We start from the raw sequence: 20,463 nt of genomic DNA on the forward strand, positions 1-20,463 counted from the left end.
GCAAATATTACATTTCTAGTTCATTTTAGCTGACTTACTAAAATACTTCCATTTCTGTATCGGTTTATGCATGAAGAGCATACATGAGGTAACTCTTTGCACACCACATCTCGCTTTCAGGCTCAGAAGATCAGAGTGCATGATCAGAATTAAAGCAGCTGCACAAAATAAAACCGACCATTGAAGATCCCTGCAAAAACTTTCTTTACAGTATAAAACACTCATGTAGAGCAGTTGCACATGTACATGCATTTCCCTCAAACGAAAGCACAGACGCTCTCTATGAAATCTGTAACAGAAATATTCAAATTATACTACTATTCAAAAGTTTAAAATTATTTTTCTTTTTAAATAAATTCATATTTTTATTCAGCAAGGATGCATTAAACTGATCAAAAGTCGCAGCAAAGACATTTATAATGTTATTTAAAAAATTATATTTCAAATAAATCCTGTTCTTAGAACTTTCTATTCAACAAATAATTCTGAAAAATAAAATTTATCACAGTTTACACTAAAAAAGTAAAGCAGCACAAGTGTTTTGAATATTTCTTGAGCAGCAAATTGAATGTTAGATTGATTTCTGAAGGACACTGAAGATTGAAGTAATAAAGGCGAAAACTCAGCTTTTACTCTCAGAAAAAAATTACATTTGAAAATATATCAATTAGAAAAAGTTTTCGTTCAAGCATTTGAATGGTATAAAATAAAACAAAAATATGAAAAATAAAAATGTAATTATATATTACATACAGTAAATATAATATATACTTTTTTACAGTAAATAAAAATAGGACATACACATAAACTTTTTTAATAAAATAAATGCAGCCTTGGTTATTTAAAAAAAAAAATTATATAATTACAGACCCTAAACTTGTGAAAAAAATAAAATAAAGTTTTTTAAATAGATTTTTAATTCAAACTGTCAGTCAGTCATATAATGGAAGTAGACGGGAATCACGGCTCTGAGAGTAAAAAAAAAAAAAAAAAACCACACAAAACCATATTAAGAGAACTGAAAAAAGAGTGAAAATTACGTGACATGTGGCCAAGGTTGGAGACCCATACTCGGAATTAGTGCTCTGCATTTATCCCATCCAAAGTGCACACACACACACACACACACACACACCTTGAACACACACCCAGAGAAGTGGGAAGCTATTTTTTTATTTTTTGCTGCAGCACTCGGGGAGCAATTGGGGGTTCAGTGCCTTACTCAAGGGTACCTCAGTCGTGGTATTGAAGGTGGGAGAGAGCGCTGACCATTCATTCCTCCAAAATCCCTGCAGGCATAAGACTCGAACCCAGAACCTTTGGGTTATGAATCCAACTCTCTAACCATTAGGCCATGGTTTTCAAATTAAAACCTGCGGCTCGTGACTACATAAGGATTGTAGACTTATAAGTGCATTACCACCACCTATCTCTCAAATGGACCATTGACACTCCTAATTGAGATTGTAGATAGAGTGACAATGGTCCATTTGAGAGATAGGTGGCAGTAATGCACTTGTAAGTCTGCGATCTGCCGTAAAGCAAGAAGAAGAAGATGCCTCACGTGCCGGCTGTTGAGAATGCGCTCAGGACAGTTTGGACATTGCAGTGAATTGAAGATAAAAAAAACTATATAAATACTTTTCAGTTTCTTGCACAGAACAATCATTTTGTGTCTTTACAAATCAATGTATCGTCACGAGCCGAAGGGTTTAATTTGGTTTTGTTTGTGTATGTTTTTATAACTCTCAAAGCCGTACTTCCCATCCACTTACATTATATGACTGACAGACCGCAACGGTTTGACTTTAAAAGAAAATCTCTGTTTGTGTTCTACTGAAGAAACAGTCACTTACATCTTGGATGCCCTGGGGGTGAACTATCCCTTTAACTGGATTATAAAAGGTGGATGTTAGAAAGAAAAACACAGCCAAATAATGATAGGAATTTTGAATGAAAGGTAGAAAATAGGGCTATGCGTCACTTTCAGATGACGCAGATGATTCAGACGTCTCTTCAGAGCAGGGTTGCAAAAAGGTGGAAGATTTCCAGTAAATTCAGGAAAGTTTCCAGAAATTTTCCATCCCTGTGCAACCCCGCTTCAGAGCGAGGTCTCTTTAAATGTAATGTGTTCATTAATGTACGAGGACCTGTCAAACCACGACAGCATGCTTCTGCTCATCCTCCATCCACAGTCAAATAATCTGTCTCCATTCGAGCGGATGGCTGTCCTCCACCATCCTAATCCACCAGGCGTTGGGCAGCATCGCTCTCCGCCTCTCACAAAGCCAAATACAGCATCCACACTGTCATGCTCTTATTTGCCATTCCTATCTCTGCTGTCAACACAGAAGCCTCTTCCTCAGCCGGCAGAAGCGCTCGCTCACGCGCCGCCAACAACCCATGTTCCATCATTTGTCAGGACTGTGGCTTTGTGAAGTAAGTTTGCGATTCCTTATGGCTTCCGGCGTCTTTAAAAACATCCTCAGAGATGGGAATCTGCGGTGGTCTCCCGCTGATGGGAACCGAGGAGATTTTTTATAGGAATGATGCTTCCCAAGCGCTACGTCTTTCTTGTGTTGATGGTTCAAAAGAGGAACTCTTGGCCTTCAGTTTGTGCCTCTGGCTGCAGAAAAAGCTTCAGGCTGGAGCAGCTTTACATTGAGATAAATTCTGTGTGTGTTCGGCTGCAGATGATTTTCAACAGCAAGGAGAGACGGCTCTTAAAAGGGTCACGGCTCCTCAGACCTGTGAGGGACACTGCTATATCTATGAATGACAGGCAGAAATACAAGGGTCTCAAAGTCAACGCTCCTGTTCTCTGATGTCTGGATTCATTCAGACTGTGTCAGATTCACAAGGGAACAGAAAATGCCTCTGAAATCAATTCAGTCAAACTGAATTTTTTAATTGAGGCAGAAAATCATGTGCAAATTCGAAACACATAACCAAGATGTTTCTGTTGAGGGAATCCCACTTCATAAATTCTGAAACTTTCCAAGGTTTTTTTGGGAATATTCCTGTGATTTTTAGAAATGATCCACTCCTTTGCAACCCTACTCACAACAGTCAGATGTCAACATATTAATATCCTTAAAGAAACAGTCAACAAAACCATAAATACCTTCAAGTCAAAGTTTCAATTTCAGTTTGTTTTTAGACAATTCCAGACACTCCTTTGTGATAAAAACTAGTTTCGATGTCACTTGATGTCCAAAGTGAAATGTGAATCAAAGCAAAACCTGTTGAGAAACATTGGTTTAATTAAGCATGGCTTTCCAAATAGTTGTTATGTCTAATCAGAGAATAAATGGGAATAATTAGTCAAATTAATCATGCAATTATACTGCTGGACAAATGAAATTCCTCTGACTGTTGAATCTGCCCAAATGGAGCAGAATTATGCCGACTTATGAGTTGTTTACAGCAGCGTGGCAGACCCGCAGTTATTATCTGTAATATGAATATGAAGTGTCACAATATAAAAGCATGATAACAAGCAATTCAAACGATCACATAACAATGAGAAAATATTTCCTTTGCAGGCTCTTCATTTTCTTGTCTGCCCTCGGTAAGCGACTGCAGAGTTCATGAATCCTGCGTGTTTTGGCATGTTCTGACCGGCCGCTTTGCATAATGCAGTTTCGCTAAATCTAAACGAGAGAGCTCTTAGCTGACTAAATGAAACCTTTAGCGGTACAGAGCTGTTGAAAGAGGTCACGCTACAGATAGCGGCTGAAATACTCAAGCTTTCAGCTCATCTTGAGAGCCGTCCAGAAACACAAGACAGCCATGATTAGGGGAAGAAATTTAATGGGAGCAGAGTATGGAAGTGTGTCGGAAGTGATGGTGGAAACGGCACTCGCACGCTCACGTTCCCGCTCTAACTCTACATCTGCTGGGAAACTCCAATGACATTCAGCAGCTTCAACAGAATAAGATACAGACTGCAGAAACACACAGAACATGCTGTTGACAGCTCATCACTGTTCATTTTTAGCGTACATGAACCGAACGGAGAAAATGCATCAGGCTCCAAATGAATGAGGTGTGAAAATAGCTTGAAATAACAACATATAGGCTCGGTTTCATAGAAAAGGCTTAGCCTAAGACAGCATTATGCCATAGTTTGATTAGGACATTTAAGTAATTTTTATAAACATTCCTAATAAAAATGTATTCGTATTATTTTTTCTAGTTTTCCTGGTAATAATTAATTTATCAATGGTATACTAATAGTGTCACTATATTTGAGATCCTCACTATTTTCAAAATAAACTGACAAATGCATTGAACACTTAAATAAACAAGAAATAAATTAAGAATAAATTAATAAATTAAGCAAATAAATGAATAAATATTTGGTTGCAAAACTAAATTGTATTGCCTGATAAACAGTGACTTATTTAAAAAAGCTTTTCAGTTATATTACATGAATAAATGTAAATTTGCATTTGGTACTTTTAATGATATTGATATTATATATAAATATTTATATTAACTGTGACAACATATCTGACATCCTTTTTAAAAAATTAAGTACTAAATAAATTAATGAAACAAGTAAATAAACAAACAAATAAATATTTCTTTGATTGTAACAATATTGTCAGATTTATTTAAAAAGATACTGCTTCATTAAATGTCTATTAGCATAACTAGAAAGGCCCAAGTGTAGTTAAACTTCATTTTATCAGCTTGTATTGTATTTAGCTTGTAGAAAGTTTCAAAAGTGGCTTGACCAACACTTCATTCATGCATTTTAATGAGTCTCAATGTGACAAATTGACCCTTTTGAGTCATTTGACAGCATTTGTATCTGCCTCACAAGAGCGGCGACTCTTTTCACAGGATCAAGACGAAAAGGCCACAAAGCCAATCCTCTCAGAGAGATTCATAACTTAATATGCAAGCAAATTACTTTAGCACACACTCAATTATTGGCTGCACACGCCAGCGCTGAACTCACAATAAAATCACAAAATGAGAGAAGCCAATATGCCGATACTTTAAATAATAAAATGTCCATCTTTTCACACAAAGACGTCTTTGTAAGTGGAATGAAAGATGCACAAGCATATTGGTTCTGACCCCAGACTTCTCTCAGTGTAGACGTCTGTAAATCTAAGATTGCTTTATTCTTTCCCCCCGCCCCGCTCCGGCCCGTCTGCAATATGAAAGCAGGTAGCGGGAGTTTCTTCTTGACACAGATCAATAAGCAGCCTCGCTCTTCTTTATCAGAGATGGCTTGTAGAGATACGCTGATGGGGGCGGCTGCAGGGCTTTCATGATGGATGACAGAAAAATTGACCTTAAGATCCACCACTGCACGCGCTTTAATCTCCTTTTTTTGCCGCAAGCGGAGACAACAAACACATGTGGCACGTAATGACACCGCAAAGCTCTCCAACTTGATGTGACCATCAACAGTTGTGTCTGAAGTGGCTCTATCCATGCACAAGGACAAACAATGCTAAATCCTGCTACAACAGCTAAATAAATAGAAATAACAACAAACAAAAAATACATATTTAGTTAAAAGTTGTGTAATGACTTCCTTATAAAAACCATCAACAAAACTACACGTAAAATCAAACAAATAAATATATATATTTTTTAAATGTATACAAATTTAAATTCTAAATATCTATAATTTACCTTAAAATAAATAAAAAATTTAAAAGCTTTGTAAATTTGAAAAAACAAATGGTAAAATAAATAAATAACACTTAGACCAAATTTAATACAGAATTACCTGCAGTGATAATTTAACAGAAAACTGCAGTGACCTGAAATCAAATCTAATCTTATATTTTTCTTTACATATAACACACACACAGAAATATGCATCATTAGTTAGATGCCAAGGCAAGTTTGTTTATCCTGATGCACTAAATAATTAACTTGATTAAAAAATGTACTTAATAATGATTACTATAATTACCTATACTTTAAAAAAATAATAACAATAACAAAAACACAATATACAAACACACACACACACACACACATACATACATACATACATATATATATATATATATATATATATATTAGTGCTGTCAATCGATTAAAAAAATTAACTAATTAATCGCACAATTTTTTAAAATTAATCGCGATTAATCGCGATTAATCGCAATTAAAAGACTGAAACTTTTTGGATATGTAAATGTAAAATGTAAATAATTAATGTAAACTCAAGACAAAGAAACTATTTAAATTCAAAATATGATTGTTTATTGGAATTTTTGTTTAACTTGTAACACAGATTTTCTCATGTAAACAACATACCTGCAATAAACCATCAATATCCTCCAAATTAACTGTTGGCTTGAAAGCCATATTTATTACAGAAATAAAAACACAGGCATGTAAGTACCATTTGAATTTCAAAACAATCAATGCCAATAAAAAACAAAAATGATTTCCATGTTGAATTCTAAGTGGACTGCAAAAAAATTCCAAAGTATAGTCATTGCCAGTGCTTTAAGTGGGCCGGTATGCACCGGTACTCAGTACCGCCACTTCCAAACATAGCTCTTGAGCGTACCGCCACCTCTCCGTGCGCCCAGAACGTGCTTGTAGCGTACCGGTACGCTCATTTGAACATCTGTTTTAATAGAGGTTTTAATCTTTTACCTGCACTGCCAATTTTCAGAGCGCCCTTCACAATGCAAGCTTCCTAATTCATCCCACCCAGAGCAGAAACTACATTACCCATTCACCCTTAAGTTATACAAGTGAACAGCGCATGTGTCGCTTTCCCACTGTTAAGTGTCAACAACTCAACGTGGCCGGAGAAGGTGTGTGAAACTCGTTGTGAGTTATACTAAAGCAAAATCTTGAGTATTTATTGTCTGATAAACATTAAAAACTGTCTGCGGAGGTTGAGTCGTCCTGCAGCCCCCGCTGGCTGCTCATTGGCTGCAGCATCTTTTTTCTAAGTTCTAAAAAAATACCGTAGACGGCAAGGCACAAATTTAGATATTCATTTATCTAATTAATCTATAGCCTATGCACAAAGACAATATGATCTTTTTGTCCCCTTTTTGTTTTAAAGCTTGATGAAGAGAGAGAGCGCAAGTTGCTGCAGCTGAGGAGGACAGTGATGCACGCGCAGTCGCGCACAGGAGTGATTGACGGTTCGCGGCACTGTGTACAAAAAATACTCCGCTACACAATTATTTCGTTATTTTCGTTTAAGCTTATTAACGTTAGCGTTACAGAAAGGTCTGATTTACGCACTGTTACAGTCATACAGTCATAATGTTTCTTGTGGCAGACTGAAGAGTAATCCGGCAGAGTTTTATACTGAAACTTTCCGTCTAAAAGTCCTTCCTTGGTCTTATCCATATTTCTTTGCACGTTGAACACACATAGGCCACAACTGGAAATAAAAAAAACTGCAACCGCGTTAATTGCGTTATTTTATTTTAACGCGTTAAATATTTCAAATTAATCTAATGCGTTAACGCGCTAATTTTGACAGCACTAATATATATATATATATATATATATATATATATATATATATATATGAATAAAAACACATAATCATAAAATAATGAAATATAATAAAAAAGTATTTAGTAGTATCTAATAATATATCAGTGTTACACAATAACACTCCACTAAAGTCAACATCAAAACTGAGCAAATTTGCTTCAGAGTTTGCTGGAGTTTGAGTTTAGCACTGAAGCAGAAATATCTCTCAATTGTGTTTTAGAGAAATAAAGAGATAGCAGTTTGGATTGACATGAGGGCGAGCGTGCGCAGGTGTGTTCAGTCCTACCTTAGTCACAGAGGTGGTGCAGGTGGAGGCTAATCGCTTGCAGCTCAGCTCGTTATTGGCCGTGCTGGATGCTCCGGTGACCGGGGTGGGCAGCAGTGAGGGGATGACAGGCAGGGGCAGGAGGCCGGGACGGTTGTTTGGGATGGAGGAGGCAGAGGTGGAGACGCAGCCGTTAACGGTGCCACCGCAGCCGCTGTTGGAGCCGCAGCGCTCCCTCCGCTCCCACACGCTGCGGAAATCCCTCTCAAAACGCTGATGGTACCGCGACATCATCACAGAACGGAGCGGGAGAACGACAGACACTTCTGATCACGGCAAGCTGGAGAACACCTAATGGAGGAGAACAAATGTCTTATATTAATGTATCAAAAAACAACTGGTACGTTTACAAACACACAAAATAATATCAAAGATATATCCAGATCTAACAGCCAATCAACAGCAGAAATCAACATGAAGACAAAGTATTTTGTATTGAAACTAAACTGAACGATCTTCATGACATCCTGGCAAAATAAAAGTCATAAAAAGTAACTTGAAGAAATTATGACAGAAGTATATCACTATTGTACTACAAACATGTGTTTCTCAAAGTACTACTAATAACACAGGCCTACTTATTTTTAAGAATAAAAAAAAAAAAAAAAAAAGATTACATTAGGTTACATTTTTAAAGACTGATTGAAGTGGGCAAGTTTTAATAATTAATTTCATTAGACACAATTTTTGGTGATTTGTATTAAACCATAAAACACAAGAATCCAGAAAAACTAAATTAAAAACAGAATGTAGGGAAAAATTAAATTTCCATTGGGCTCACCAACAATGTTCGTTCCTTGTCACACATATTACGATTAGAGGGGCAGATTAATGACTAATAGAGACTTATTTCCATGCACAATGCTTATTATTTCAATGGAGTTTGAAAAATGCAGTAAATTGTATCTGGAGCAATGCATTTCTGCTTTGGCAGTCACATATTTCCAATGATTGTTGGTTGTTTGGCTGGCGTTTTAATGTCATGCCAGCTTCCTTGGTTATTTTCACGGCAAGTAACAAGTTGAGAGTTGAAATAAAAGAGCAATTTAAAATAATTTACAAGGTTTTAAAGTTTTGCTTAAGATTAAAAACTCTAAAATAAATTTGTGTTTTCAAAAGAGTTTGTGGATTAATATATCTTCCTAACAGAACTTAAACCAGCATAATTTAATAAAATATGTTTAAGAGATGTTCAAGTATTCCAATGAGTCTGGGCTGCAAAATGGATTGGTATGGATTGTAGATCAATTAGCATCAATTATACAGAAATAAAAGACAATATTGTCTTCCTAAAGACACTTTTTGGCTGCTTTTCTGTGCAAATATTGATGTATGCCATTTACTGTGATTAACGTGGTTAATTAGTCAGCACATCAAATAAATTAATCCGATTTACATGATTTAGTTGACAGCCCTAATTAAAACACTTAGTGACAGTTATCCTCCTGGTCTCATATTTTAAATGTGATGAAATCTGAAAGTACTTTACCATCAGACGCATAACTCTTAACACCTGTAAGATCATATATATCAAAAAGCAATAACATCGGCTGTTTCGCAATGGTACATAAAGTTTAACACTCATAGGGATTCAAAGCTTACTGTCACCATGCAAAAACTGTAGATACCATCTGGATTTGATTTATAAATAAATGAAATCTCTAACATGTACTTCACCTCACACAGCAAAATCCCCAGTGTTAATTTAACACTCTTGAGTGTGGACTCATATAAACACTGAAGCAGTGTTAAAAGTAACACTGAAGCAGAGTTGAAGTTAATGAGATAATTAAGAAGTTAATTGAGTTATGATTAAGCATTATTGAAGACACCTGATGTTAACAAGCAGAATCACAAACGAGAAAAATCACAATTTGTGTATCACCATTATAGTGTTCAGTGTTTGCTTTAGTTGGGATCTTGGTTGGAACTTTTTACTTTTAAAGTTTGTTTGTCAAACCGAGAGCAAAAATCATTGCGTGTTGATGATTATGTTTTAATGTAATCATTGTTTGACATGAATCACTGAACTAATTTACAGTCTTTTCTCAAAGTAAAACTTCCATTATTGATTGTCACAGCTTTGATTCCACAATGAAAAAATCTGTATTTTCTATACATTTTGTAGGTATCTCTTGCAAGTGATTCTGATTTTTTTTTATTAAAGAATTCTAATTTTAGGCACACACAGATAACAATAATCAGCGTATGAATCTCAACAACGGTGACAAACAACATATTCAGATAAACAGACCAACTCTGAACATCACAAAACTAGATACAAAAATTAACATAAAAACAGCAAAAATAAAATATAGTTAGAATAAAATGTTAAAAAGACAGTTCAGCTCATAATTTATTCATGCCGCAATGCATGATGGGAGCCATGGATGAGTTTTTATTGGCTACAACATGCTTTTTTGATGGTCACCGTTGTTGTGATGCTCACGCTGATTCCTGATGTCTGTGTCCAAACAAAAGATTACTTTTTTACGTAGAACTAACTATTAAAAACATGTCATACTATGTCAGAAATGCTGGGTTGCTTACTTTTCTTTTTCACTTAATTTATGTATGCAGTAAAGAAACTTAAACTCAGGCATTCAGGTCACTCTATAACAAACAGCTCAAATCACAATCAATGGCACACATGGTTGCCTTTGCTGTGGTCTGTCTGTATGATATAATTCAGTCACCACAGCCACATAAAATCTACAGATAATAACTGAAGGGTCAAGATCCCAACTAAAGCAAACACTGAACACTATAATGGTGATACACAAATTGTGATTTTCTCGTTTGGTGATTCTTCTTGTTAACATCAGGTGTCTTCAATAATGGTCAATCATAACTCAATTAACTTCTTAATTATCTCATTAACTTCAACTCTGCTTCAGTGTTACTTTTAACACTGCTTTAGTGTTTATATGAGTCCACACTCAAGAGTGTTAAATTAACACTGGGGAGTTTGCTGTGCATCATTACAATCAGATAATGAAACTCAAACAGCTTTTATGTTAAACTAGATAAATGTGCTAAATCATCCTGAAGGAGTTAAACATATTAATCTTATTATGAGTTATGTTCGGCAGCCTTTCATCAAAACATTGAAACACTGAAAGCACCGATTAGTTTCAGTTATTCCATGGCCTGTCTGAATACTTGATTCTGATTGGCTGGCAGGTATGCAATAAAATCGTTTAAATGCAAAGGTAGTTCCGAGTCAGTTTAATCAACGTTTTATAGTACTATATTACTATATATATATATATATATATATATATATATATATATATATATATATATATATATATATATATATATATATATATATATATATATATATATATATATATATATATATATATATATATATATATATATATATATATATATATATATATATAGCCTAGATACTAGATGGTTTCATTATATTCCCTTGTAGCAACGATGTTGTAAAATCGCGGTTTTTGAAGTAACTGTTTGTAAAGAGACACGTGCAGATGTAGCACACAGGTAAACGCAACTGGAATCTCTCTCTCTCTCAAACGACCGATCGATAATTAATTGAAATACATGCTATAATTTATTCAAATAAATGTGGACCACACTATTTCATCTCTGTGTGTGATTTGAAGCGGGCAGAATGCTAGCACTAACTGACGAAAATAACTGTAATTTTTACAAATTCGGTCAAATATTGTGCTGCAAAGAGCAATACTAGTTTTAACTTGTCTATAACTTGGCAAATGACCATAGAATAAGCGGGATAATCAATGGCTAAAGGATTTTAAATGCACGACGTTGAGGCAAAGTACTGCCAGACATGAAGTGCATTTAAAATCCTTTATCGTACAGCTAGCCATAGATTATCCCATGCTTACATATAGCATGGAAATTCAGCATCTGGTCAGCATCTCTATTGTCACAAGATTCATTCTGTATGATTCTGCCTTTAGATTCAGCACAAAAGAGGAGAGGTCACATGTTGTCTAGAGAGGTGAGATAAGATCAATCCAGCCATGATGTGTGACAGCAGCACAAAAGAGCAACGCTGATGCTGATAAAAGAAACCGTGTGAATGAACATGTTTAGTGAATGTCAATCAACTTTCTGTAAAAAGACCTTTCAATTAATCAATCAATCAATGAGTTTCCAATTAGAGGGTTACACGGGAGATGCATACTTTCAGTTAACCAGCCACACCAAAGAAAGACAGGGCAACAAGAACAGAGTTCAGAATTTAAATATACAGTTTAGAGTTTATTTATATAAAAGGTAAATGTGTGTATAAAAATGCGGTATCATAATGTTATTACGATTCCCAGTCCCGCTGACATTTTTTCCTAATCCCATCCCAATCACATGATTAATAGTGATTTGTTTCCAATCCCACGGGATTCCCCAAAAAATGTCAGCCTCTATTATATTCTTTATAACATATTCTTCACCAAAATTTAACAACAAGCAAATCTGATGCTAAACTGATTAGATCATTCCTTAGTACCTCACAGTTCTTCAACACAATGACTGACCTTTATAATGAATAAAAAACGTACTATGCCCAAAGTTTCATTCAGACTCATTTTGAATCTATTGGCAAGAATGTGTGTTTGGTTTTAATAATGGCGTCAGAACTGTGTACAAGATACAAATGAGAACTGTTTATCTAGAATCACCCATCCTGATATTCATTATTCATTATCATTACATTTAAATGCACATAAAATAGCTGGTGAAGACTCGGTCTTTCTCTTGAAGTAAAGAGAGAAGAGAACTGATGGCAGGTTTAAAGTGGATGAAAGGTGGCAAAAACTAGAACAATCAATGATTTATCAGAGACTTTCTATTGTTCTCTTGAGCTAAATAGCAGAAGAACACAATTCTTAAATGTATAGTTTAATTTTCATCTATATGCATAAATAGGACATACATACATAGCAAAACATTTTACCCAAAACTCTAAGGAATGGATTCCAATATTGTTTTTACTACAGATGCTCAAATTAGAAACACTACAACATCATGTCTTCATGCTTAATTTTAAATATCTTGTGCAAAATATATATATATATATATATATATATATATATATATATATATATATATATATATATAATAATTATAATCATTTCCTTTGATTACAACTTAAAAATGGATTAATTCTCAATAGAATTAAATTGGTAAATTGGTATAATTATTATAATAATTATTTTTAATATTATAAAAACAAAAATCTACATTTAATAATCTATACAGTTGGTAAAGGCTTTAAAATGTTGAATTTAAAACTCATGCTTTGCAGATCCTGTACAACGTCATGATAATTTCATTTCTACACTGCACTGGAAAACAAAGGCAACCGATGATGGAAAACAAGGAAAAATTGTATGTGACACACAATCAAATCCCTGGGAATTCCACACTGCATGCGTTTTTCCACAGCCTTTTAAACTCGAGCTGCAAGATGGTTCAAACAGCTGGAATAAGCCTCGTACGGCTCAACGTATCTCTGACATGTGGTTGAAAACAGGCAGGAAAAGAAAAACTGTAGGTGTTGCTTCATTTGTATCTTGTACACAAGCTCTAATAAGGCGAGATATGTAAATTACAGTATCAATGTGGGCTAAAAATAAAATCAAAACAATGACGCACATATAGCTTTGATATAATGAAGAGGTTTGGTTTAAATATATACAGCAGCGTTTCTGTCTTCACACCATGAACTGAAAAACACCAAGCATCTCATTAAACACACCGTCCTATTGTTCTCTGCTTCAGTCCCACCTCTGCTATCGGACACATTAAGACACCTAATGAGCTATAAACACATTTCAAATCCATCAAGAAAGGCAGATAAAACTGCAAGCATTTTATTATATCTGGCACTCATGAATCATAAAATGAAAAGTTTCCGTGCTTACGCTAAACTTTGTATTAAAATGAATGAGCAAAAGAGAGTGATTATATAATGGAAAACAGGCACAAAAAACAAATGCATATATAGATCATTTTAAAACATCTTCGCATATGTCTCTTCCGATCAAATTTTTGAGCAGTAACTGTGTGTTTCATAATTGAAAGTATTACAGTCAGTAATCCACATTTCACCTTTTATTTCTGACTCTTGTCCTTTGTATAAAAACCACGCTCCACTAAACTTTCCATTTATGATCTAGATTCAATCTCTCCCGTACGCGCCTCACAGATCAATTCATTCATTCCGCCACTTGAGACGAGATCCTGTCATGTGTGAACAATGCAGTGAGAGCAATATGCCAACACGTACAGCACAGCAACACCAGCACATCAAGGGCTTTTTAGATGCACTCGGACCCTTGCTTTTCTAATTCTACAGCAAAAAGTTACAGTTGAGTGCTGGTAAAAAAAAAATGCTCCTGGTTTACCAGAATGACAGACACTTGAGTTTGGAGCCTTTTAAATGTGAGACGGTGATAAACCACACAACAGACTTTTGTAAATACTAGAAGAAATGTCAAATCAAGAAAACATCAATATTTTGTATGTGGGCAAACAGCACTTTTAATTTCATCATAGAGGTTCCTCTAAATGTTTGAGCATGTTTCATCATAAATCTCATTTTATTTAATGAGATTCAATTCATGATGAAAACGCACATAAAAGATTGGAGTTTAAGGTGATTGACAGTTTAATTATCCGTTTAAAACCTCATCAAATTTTATGCAACAATTACAATACTGAAGTAGGATGGGATTTCAGTGCTCAAATAAAAAAAAAATTACTCTAAACCTTAATACTTTGTGAGAAACTCCAATGTTCACAATGCAAAACTCCTCCTCACTACCTTTATCAACCCAAGATCATTAGAAAAGTGCATGTGGTGACATTTCTGCTTTGCATGCATTTCATAATACTCTCGAAGTGAAATGTTCACTGAGTGGCACTAAAAATGAGCCCAGTTTTATCCAAAACTATGATAATAGTTGAATCTGGCAATGTTTTAATACCTTGGCTGTTTGTAATGCTTCAGTTTCACTAAATGGTTAACGCTTGTTTGTGTTTTGAAATAACGTATCAGCTACACTAAACATGACCCTGAATACATCCAATATTGTAAAAAACGTGAGATTTTGCTGATTCCACCTTGCCATTTTACTCATGTTTCACAGGACTCTTCCTCAAGTGCTCCACATCAGAAGTGTAATGCTGTACCAGGTGAGCTTACAAGCAAGTTTACTACATCAAAAAAGCTAAATATACAGACCTGGCTATGTGGTTCAAATGTCAAAACCAATCAGTCTACTACACTAATACACTATGGTTTTGAGATTATGACAATTGTGAAAGGTAGATTAATCAATCTTAATCAATAATCTGCCTCTTTAATCAGAATTTGTGTGAAAGTTAATGCCGTTTTATTGACAAAACTGCAGCTGTTGGAAAGTGTAGCAAACTAACTATAGGCATGCTTTTGCAAAAATGTAATGAGCCAATGTTGGCATTTATAAAAACTAAATTGCAGAAAAGACTCATATTTCACAATCAATCTCATTAGCATATGAATGCCACATTACACAGACCTTATCCAATAATAAAGCTCATTTGTATATAGAAGACACAGTATCAAAACTGGCCTGTTTAATTTATCATATTTATCAAAGTCTGCTTCACCTATATGCCTATTGTATATTACATATACATTACATACTTACTGTACAAACATATACACACACACACATATATATATTTACATATTTATATACATATAGAGTGTTTTTGTCATTTCTATTTGTTTGTTTTCTTTAGGTATACATAGTGTTTCCTAATTATTATTTTTGTTTTAGTTGTTTTAGTGCTTCAGCTTAAACTCGACACATTTTTTTAATTTTCTTTGATAACTATCAGAAATATATAGGTGTAAATATATATATATATATATATATATATATATATATATATATATATATATATATATATATATATGTATATATATATATATATATATATATATATATATATAAAAATAAAATACAAACTTTTTCTTAATACTGTTATACAAAAACTTTTTTCATACTTCCAACACAAGCATGTATGTAAACATTACAGCATTTAATAAGTCCCGCAGAACAGGAACGATCCAGGAAATCGCACAATGCAAAAATAAATCAAATGCACATCACTTCTATTCCTCTTTTCTGTCACCTCTGACACCCAAAGGCATACAAATAAAGAAAATCAGAGAAAAACAAACCCAGGCACAACACATGGATTGGAGTTTAGCTGTGCTGAAATGCGATCAGGGGTGTGTGACGGGTTTATGACGCCTCCAGTAATGGAGAAACAAGCAGAAAATGAATTCATGAGGGTTAAGCCTCTTTGCTAAAACACAACTCCTGCTGCTTCACGCTGTAAAGAGCTCCATCACAGAAGCATTCACGACAGCGTCATACTGCTGTATCTGCGGTGGGCGGCATTGCTCTCCTGTCTTTAGCTATGCTTCAGCAGTAATGCGTGACTGCCACATGACCGCAAACGGGAACAACTGGCAGCAGCGTCCCAGCAGACACCGGAGACATTCCTGGTGCACTTAGGATGACCTCATATCTCACATCGCTCCAAACATTCCCTCCGAGCATCTCAAAGTGAGACTTCTGCCTGTGCCATATCAATTATGTCCATCTGTTGAGTTTTGTTGTGCATTTATTTTCACTGTCCCACTGGAGGAGGATAGAATGACATACTGAGGAGTCAGATGTTCATTTGCAGTGGTGTAAATTAAAGGGAGAGTGCATTTGAAAGCATTTCTTTGATGACCTTCTTGCACTGAAGACTTCATTGTGGAAAAGCTATAGAACTAGACACTCTTTTTGCATTCACAATGAATAGCCGCACAGACACAAAAGCACCATAAACTAGGCCATATGCCTTATCTGCTTAAGTCGTATGATAACTTTGAACTAGAAATGCATCCAAATTCACTTTCAGTGAATATCTTCACATATCTTGACATATCCATATGCTCTCATTTCAGTTAATGAAAGATTTATGTCTCACAAATAGTTCACAAAAATGGACCTGAATGATTGGATTAGATAAATAACTTCAATTAATAGTTTACCCCAACATGAAAATTTGATGAAAATGTACTCCGGTCATCCAAGATGTAAAGGAGTTTGTTTCTTCAGCAGATTTGGATGCTGCATCAACAATAGATGCTCTGCAGAGAATGGGTGCCGTCAGAATTAGAGTCCAAACAGCTGATAAAAACTGGTGTTGTGTTCATACATTGATACAAGGATATATCCAGTGTAAACATAAAACATATGTCATTAACTATATTGTACCGTGGTACAGTTATGAGGGCCCTTCATAATGAAGAGGTCAGCTGCCTGCTCTGCTAATTGTTAGAAATGGCCCTATAGTATAAAGTGTTTAATAAGCAGATGTTTTACTTCATTTTTTTGAGGTGAAATTGTGTGCAGTCCCGTACCGTGGCCTCCCAATCGTAACTTTGTTGTTGATACACAGCCCAAATAAAAACATCCCAATAATCCACCACTAAGTAATCCACACCACTCCAGTCCATCAATTAATGTCTAATGTCTTCCATCAAAAACTGTGTGTTTGCCAGAAACAAATCCATCAAGATGTTCTTAACTTCAGATCATTGACGAATGATTCAAGAAGACATCTCGCCTGAATCAAGAGAGAAATATGCACAGATCAAGCACAGCTTGCAAGCAAAAACAGTATTTAAACAAATGTGACCTTGGACCACAAATCCAGTCATAAGTGTAAATTTTTTGTGAAATTGATCAACTGAAAGCTAAATAAATAGGCACTGCATTTTAAGGAATATTTAGTTAGAATATGACAATATTTGGGAGAGATACACATTTTTGAAAATCTGCAAAAAAATAAATATTGAGAAAATCGCACTTTTAAAGTTGTCCAAATGCAGTGTTTATCAATGCATAATACTAATCAAATATTACGTTTTGATATATTTACAGTAGGAAATTTACAAAATATCTTTACTAAACATGATCTTAATATCCTAATGATTTTTGGCATAAAATAAAAATCTATAATTTTGACCCATATGAATTGTTGGCTATTGCTATAAATATACCATAATGACTGATGTTGTGGTCCAGGATCACATATATGTGAGGGATTTTGATGGGAGAGGACAGCAGAGAAAGGACATTTTCACTGAATTATGGACTTGTATTTTGGCAAGACACGTGGTGTGGATTACTTGTGGATTTTTGTGCTGTTTTTATCAGCTGTTTGGACTCTCATTCTGACGGCACCCATCCATTGCAGAGCAAGTTATGTTAATATAACTCATCTACATGGATGGCCTGAGGGTGAGTGAATTTTCAGCAATTTTCCATTTTTGAAAGAACTATTCAATTTCCTCACATGTTGTATGACTTCGGAAGACTTTGAATATAGCACACAATTTGTTTTATGTTTCAGGCTTTTTCAGAGCTTAAACAGAAAGTCACCATGAATAAAAAATCTTTAAAAATTAGAAAACAACAGAATACAGGTTTGGAATGTCATATTTTTGGGCGAAATGCTCCTTTAAGCAATGGATTTCACACGTCTTAACATGTGCAGTGACTCAAATTTACATAAAAACCTATAAACCTTGATTTACATTTATATGCATCTCTGCGCTGTGCATCCTCTAGACATTTTAGCAAATGTAATTCCTTTTCTAATCAACAAAGCCACCAATCTACGGAACAGTGCGTGTAAAGCCAAGGGTGAAATTAGTGCCTTTACGAAGATGTGCAGATTCGCTACTGTAATTCTTCCCCCCGTTTCCTCGCAGCAAAGAAACCGGCAGCAAGGAAATTGGATGTTTACCATTCAAAAAAGATGTACATCTGGCTAATAATTTGAAATTTGGATGCTGAATAATACATTTCAGTGCTGGTAATAACAAACACTTTCAGAGCAGCAGATATGGGCGGGAGAAAGCTGCATTATGGATTAGCTTCATATGAATGCACTCTACTAAATATTTCAGGGCCACGTTCTCATCTGCAAAAAAAACAATTCGGTGAAAGCTCTCGGCATACGGCTATGTGGGAAATCAAGAGCACAAATATGCAAATCAAACTTGCAGGAATGCAAATATGTTTGTTTGTTTGTCTGCATCCTTTTTAAATTCATATATCATTTGATACATGCATCATTTTTGTTTGTTGTATTTAGAAAACAAAATGCATCTGCATAATAAAAACACTTTTCTCCCTCAAAACAAAACTCATGCAAATAGTGCAAAAAGAGCCTTATAATTAGTCAAACTTGCTGTTAAGTTAATGCACATTGCCTGTGATGGAGTCTTGGGAAACGGCTTTGTGCAAACAAGACCGAGCAGAGAATAACAGTCACACTTCACAATCTCGTACCGGACTGAGCTCCCCACAGGAACCTTCATCAAACGAGCCCGAACCACTAATTTGACAAATAACTCAATGCAGTGACTAGCAAAGGCAAGGAGGAACATTCATTATGAGCACAAATTAAAATATTAATGCAACATATGCATGAGGTTTATTAAAACATGCATTAAAGCCTGACAACTGAGAGGTGACACATTTACCCTAGGGGTGTATGTACAGCCAAAATCTAATGTCACGCTAACCGCATATCAGTTTACTAGCTGCTAAAAATGAACCTTGGGCTGCAGAATGTGTTTGTATAAATGACAGCAGCGTTTTAAACACTAAAACATGTATTTTAGTTCACCTACAGTAACTTCAGAATAATGTTAATGAAATAGGTCTAGTGTTTTTTCCATGACTACGGTGAGGCGACACCATCATTGAACACTAACTATTATCATTTCAATATGAAATATCATTGATGAAAAAAATAATCAGACTAAAATGTAGTTTAAATAAATAAAAACTCTATATCCAAAATCACTTTATATTTTCATCAACCACAAAAAATATTAAAAAATAATAATAATAATAATTTCCATTAGTTTAACCATTATGCAGCACGACTAATATTTGACTTTTTCATTGAATAAAACTAAAATAATATTCCCAAAATTCAGGACAGGCTGACTAAATATGATAAAAACTAAAATGCACATTTGACAAAGGGCTAAGACTAAAAAAGCTGACAATATTAAAACTATTCCACAACAAATCCTTTAGATCGAACATTATTCAGAACAGAAAAGGGACGAAATATTTTGAAAAAGTATAAAATAAACAAATGATATTGGCTTGCATTATAAAACCAATTAGCTAAGCCTAAACAAATTTATTTCAAGCGAAACTGAATCTGGTGTCAACTTATGCAAAAGTACTTCTCTCGTTAAGCACCAATCCAAATGTTTTGTATGCTTATATTCTGTCAAATATGGAACTCCATAATATGACAAAGAACAATTATCAGTGCATAAACTCAAACTCATGAATCCATCACATTTTAAGAGGTTTTTATGCATCAATTTTGATTATACTGCTGTCTGTGGGCAGAAACGAATCATATAAAACACCCTGACCTTCATCTTTCCAACAGTATCTCATGTGACCTCCACTGACTTCACTCCTATTAGTTCTCAATGCATCCTTAAACATTTCATAGCCATGCTGCGTGACGGTAAATTGCCA

The 20,463-nt window shown here is 34.8% G+C and overlaps 1 protein-coding gene across 1 annotated transcript in view; it reads right to left on the reverse strand.

Annotated features, from left to right (window-relative positions):
• Positions 1 to 20,463, reverse strand: part of LOC113078348 (kelch-like protein 29) — a 64,117-nt gene that overhangs the window by 34,005 nt on the left and 9,649 nt on the right. The window contains exon 3 of the mRNA XM_026250673.1: positions 7,793 to 8,122. Within this exon, the coding sequence (XP_026106458.1) occupies positions 7,793 to 8,065 (273 nt within the window). The 5' untranslated portion in view covers positions 8,066 to 8,122. The remainder of the gene's footprint in view (positions 1 to 7,792; positions 8,123 to 20,463) is intronic.

Source organism: Carassius auratus, unplaced genomic scaffold (genome assembly GCF_003368295.1).
Source record: "Carassius auratus strain Wakin unplaced genomic scaffold, ASM336829v1 scaf_tig00025417, whole genome shotgun sequence".
NCBI classification, from domain to species: Eukaryota; Metazoa; Chordata; class Actinopteri; order Cypriniformes; family Cyprinidae; genus Carassius; species Carassius auratus.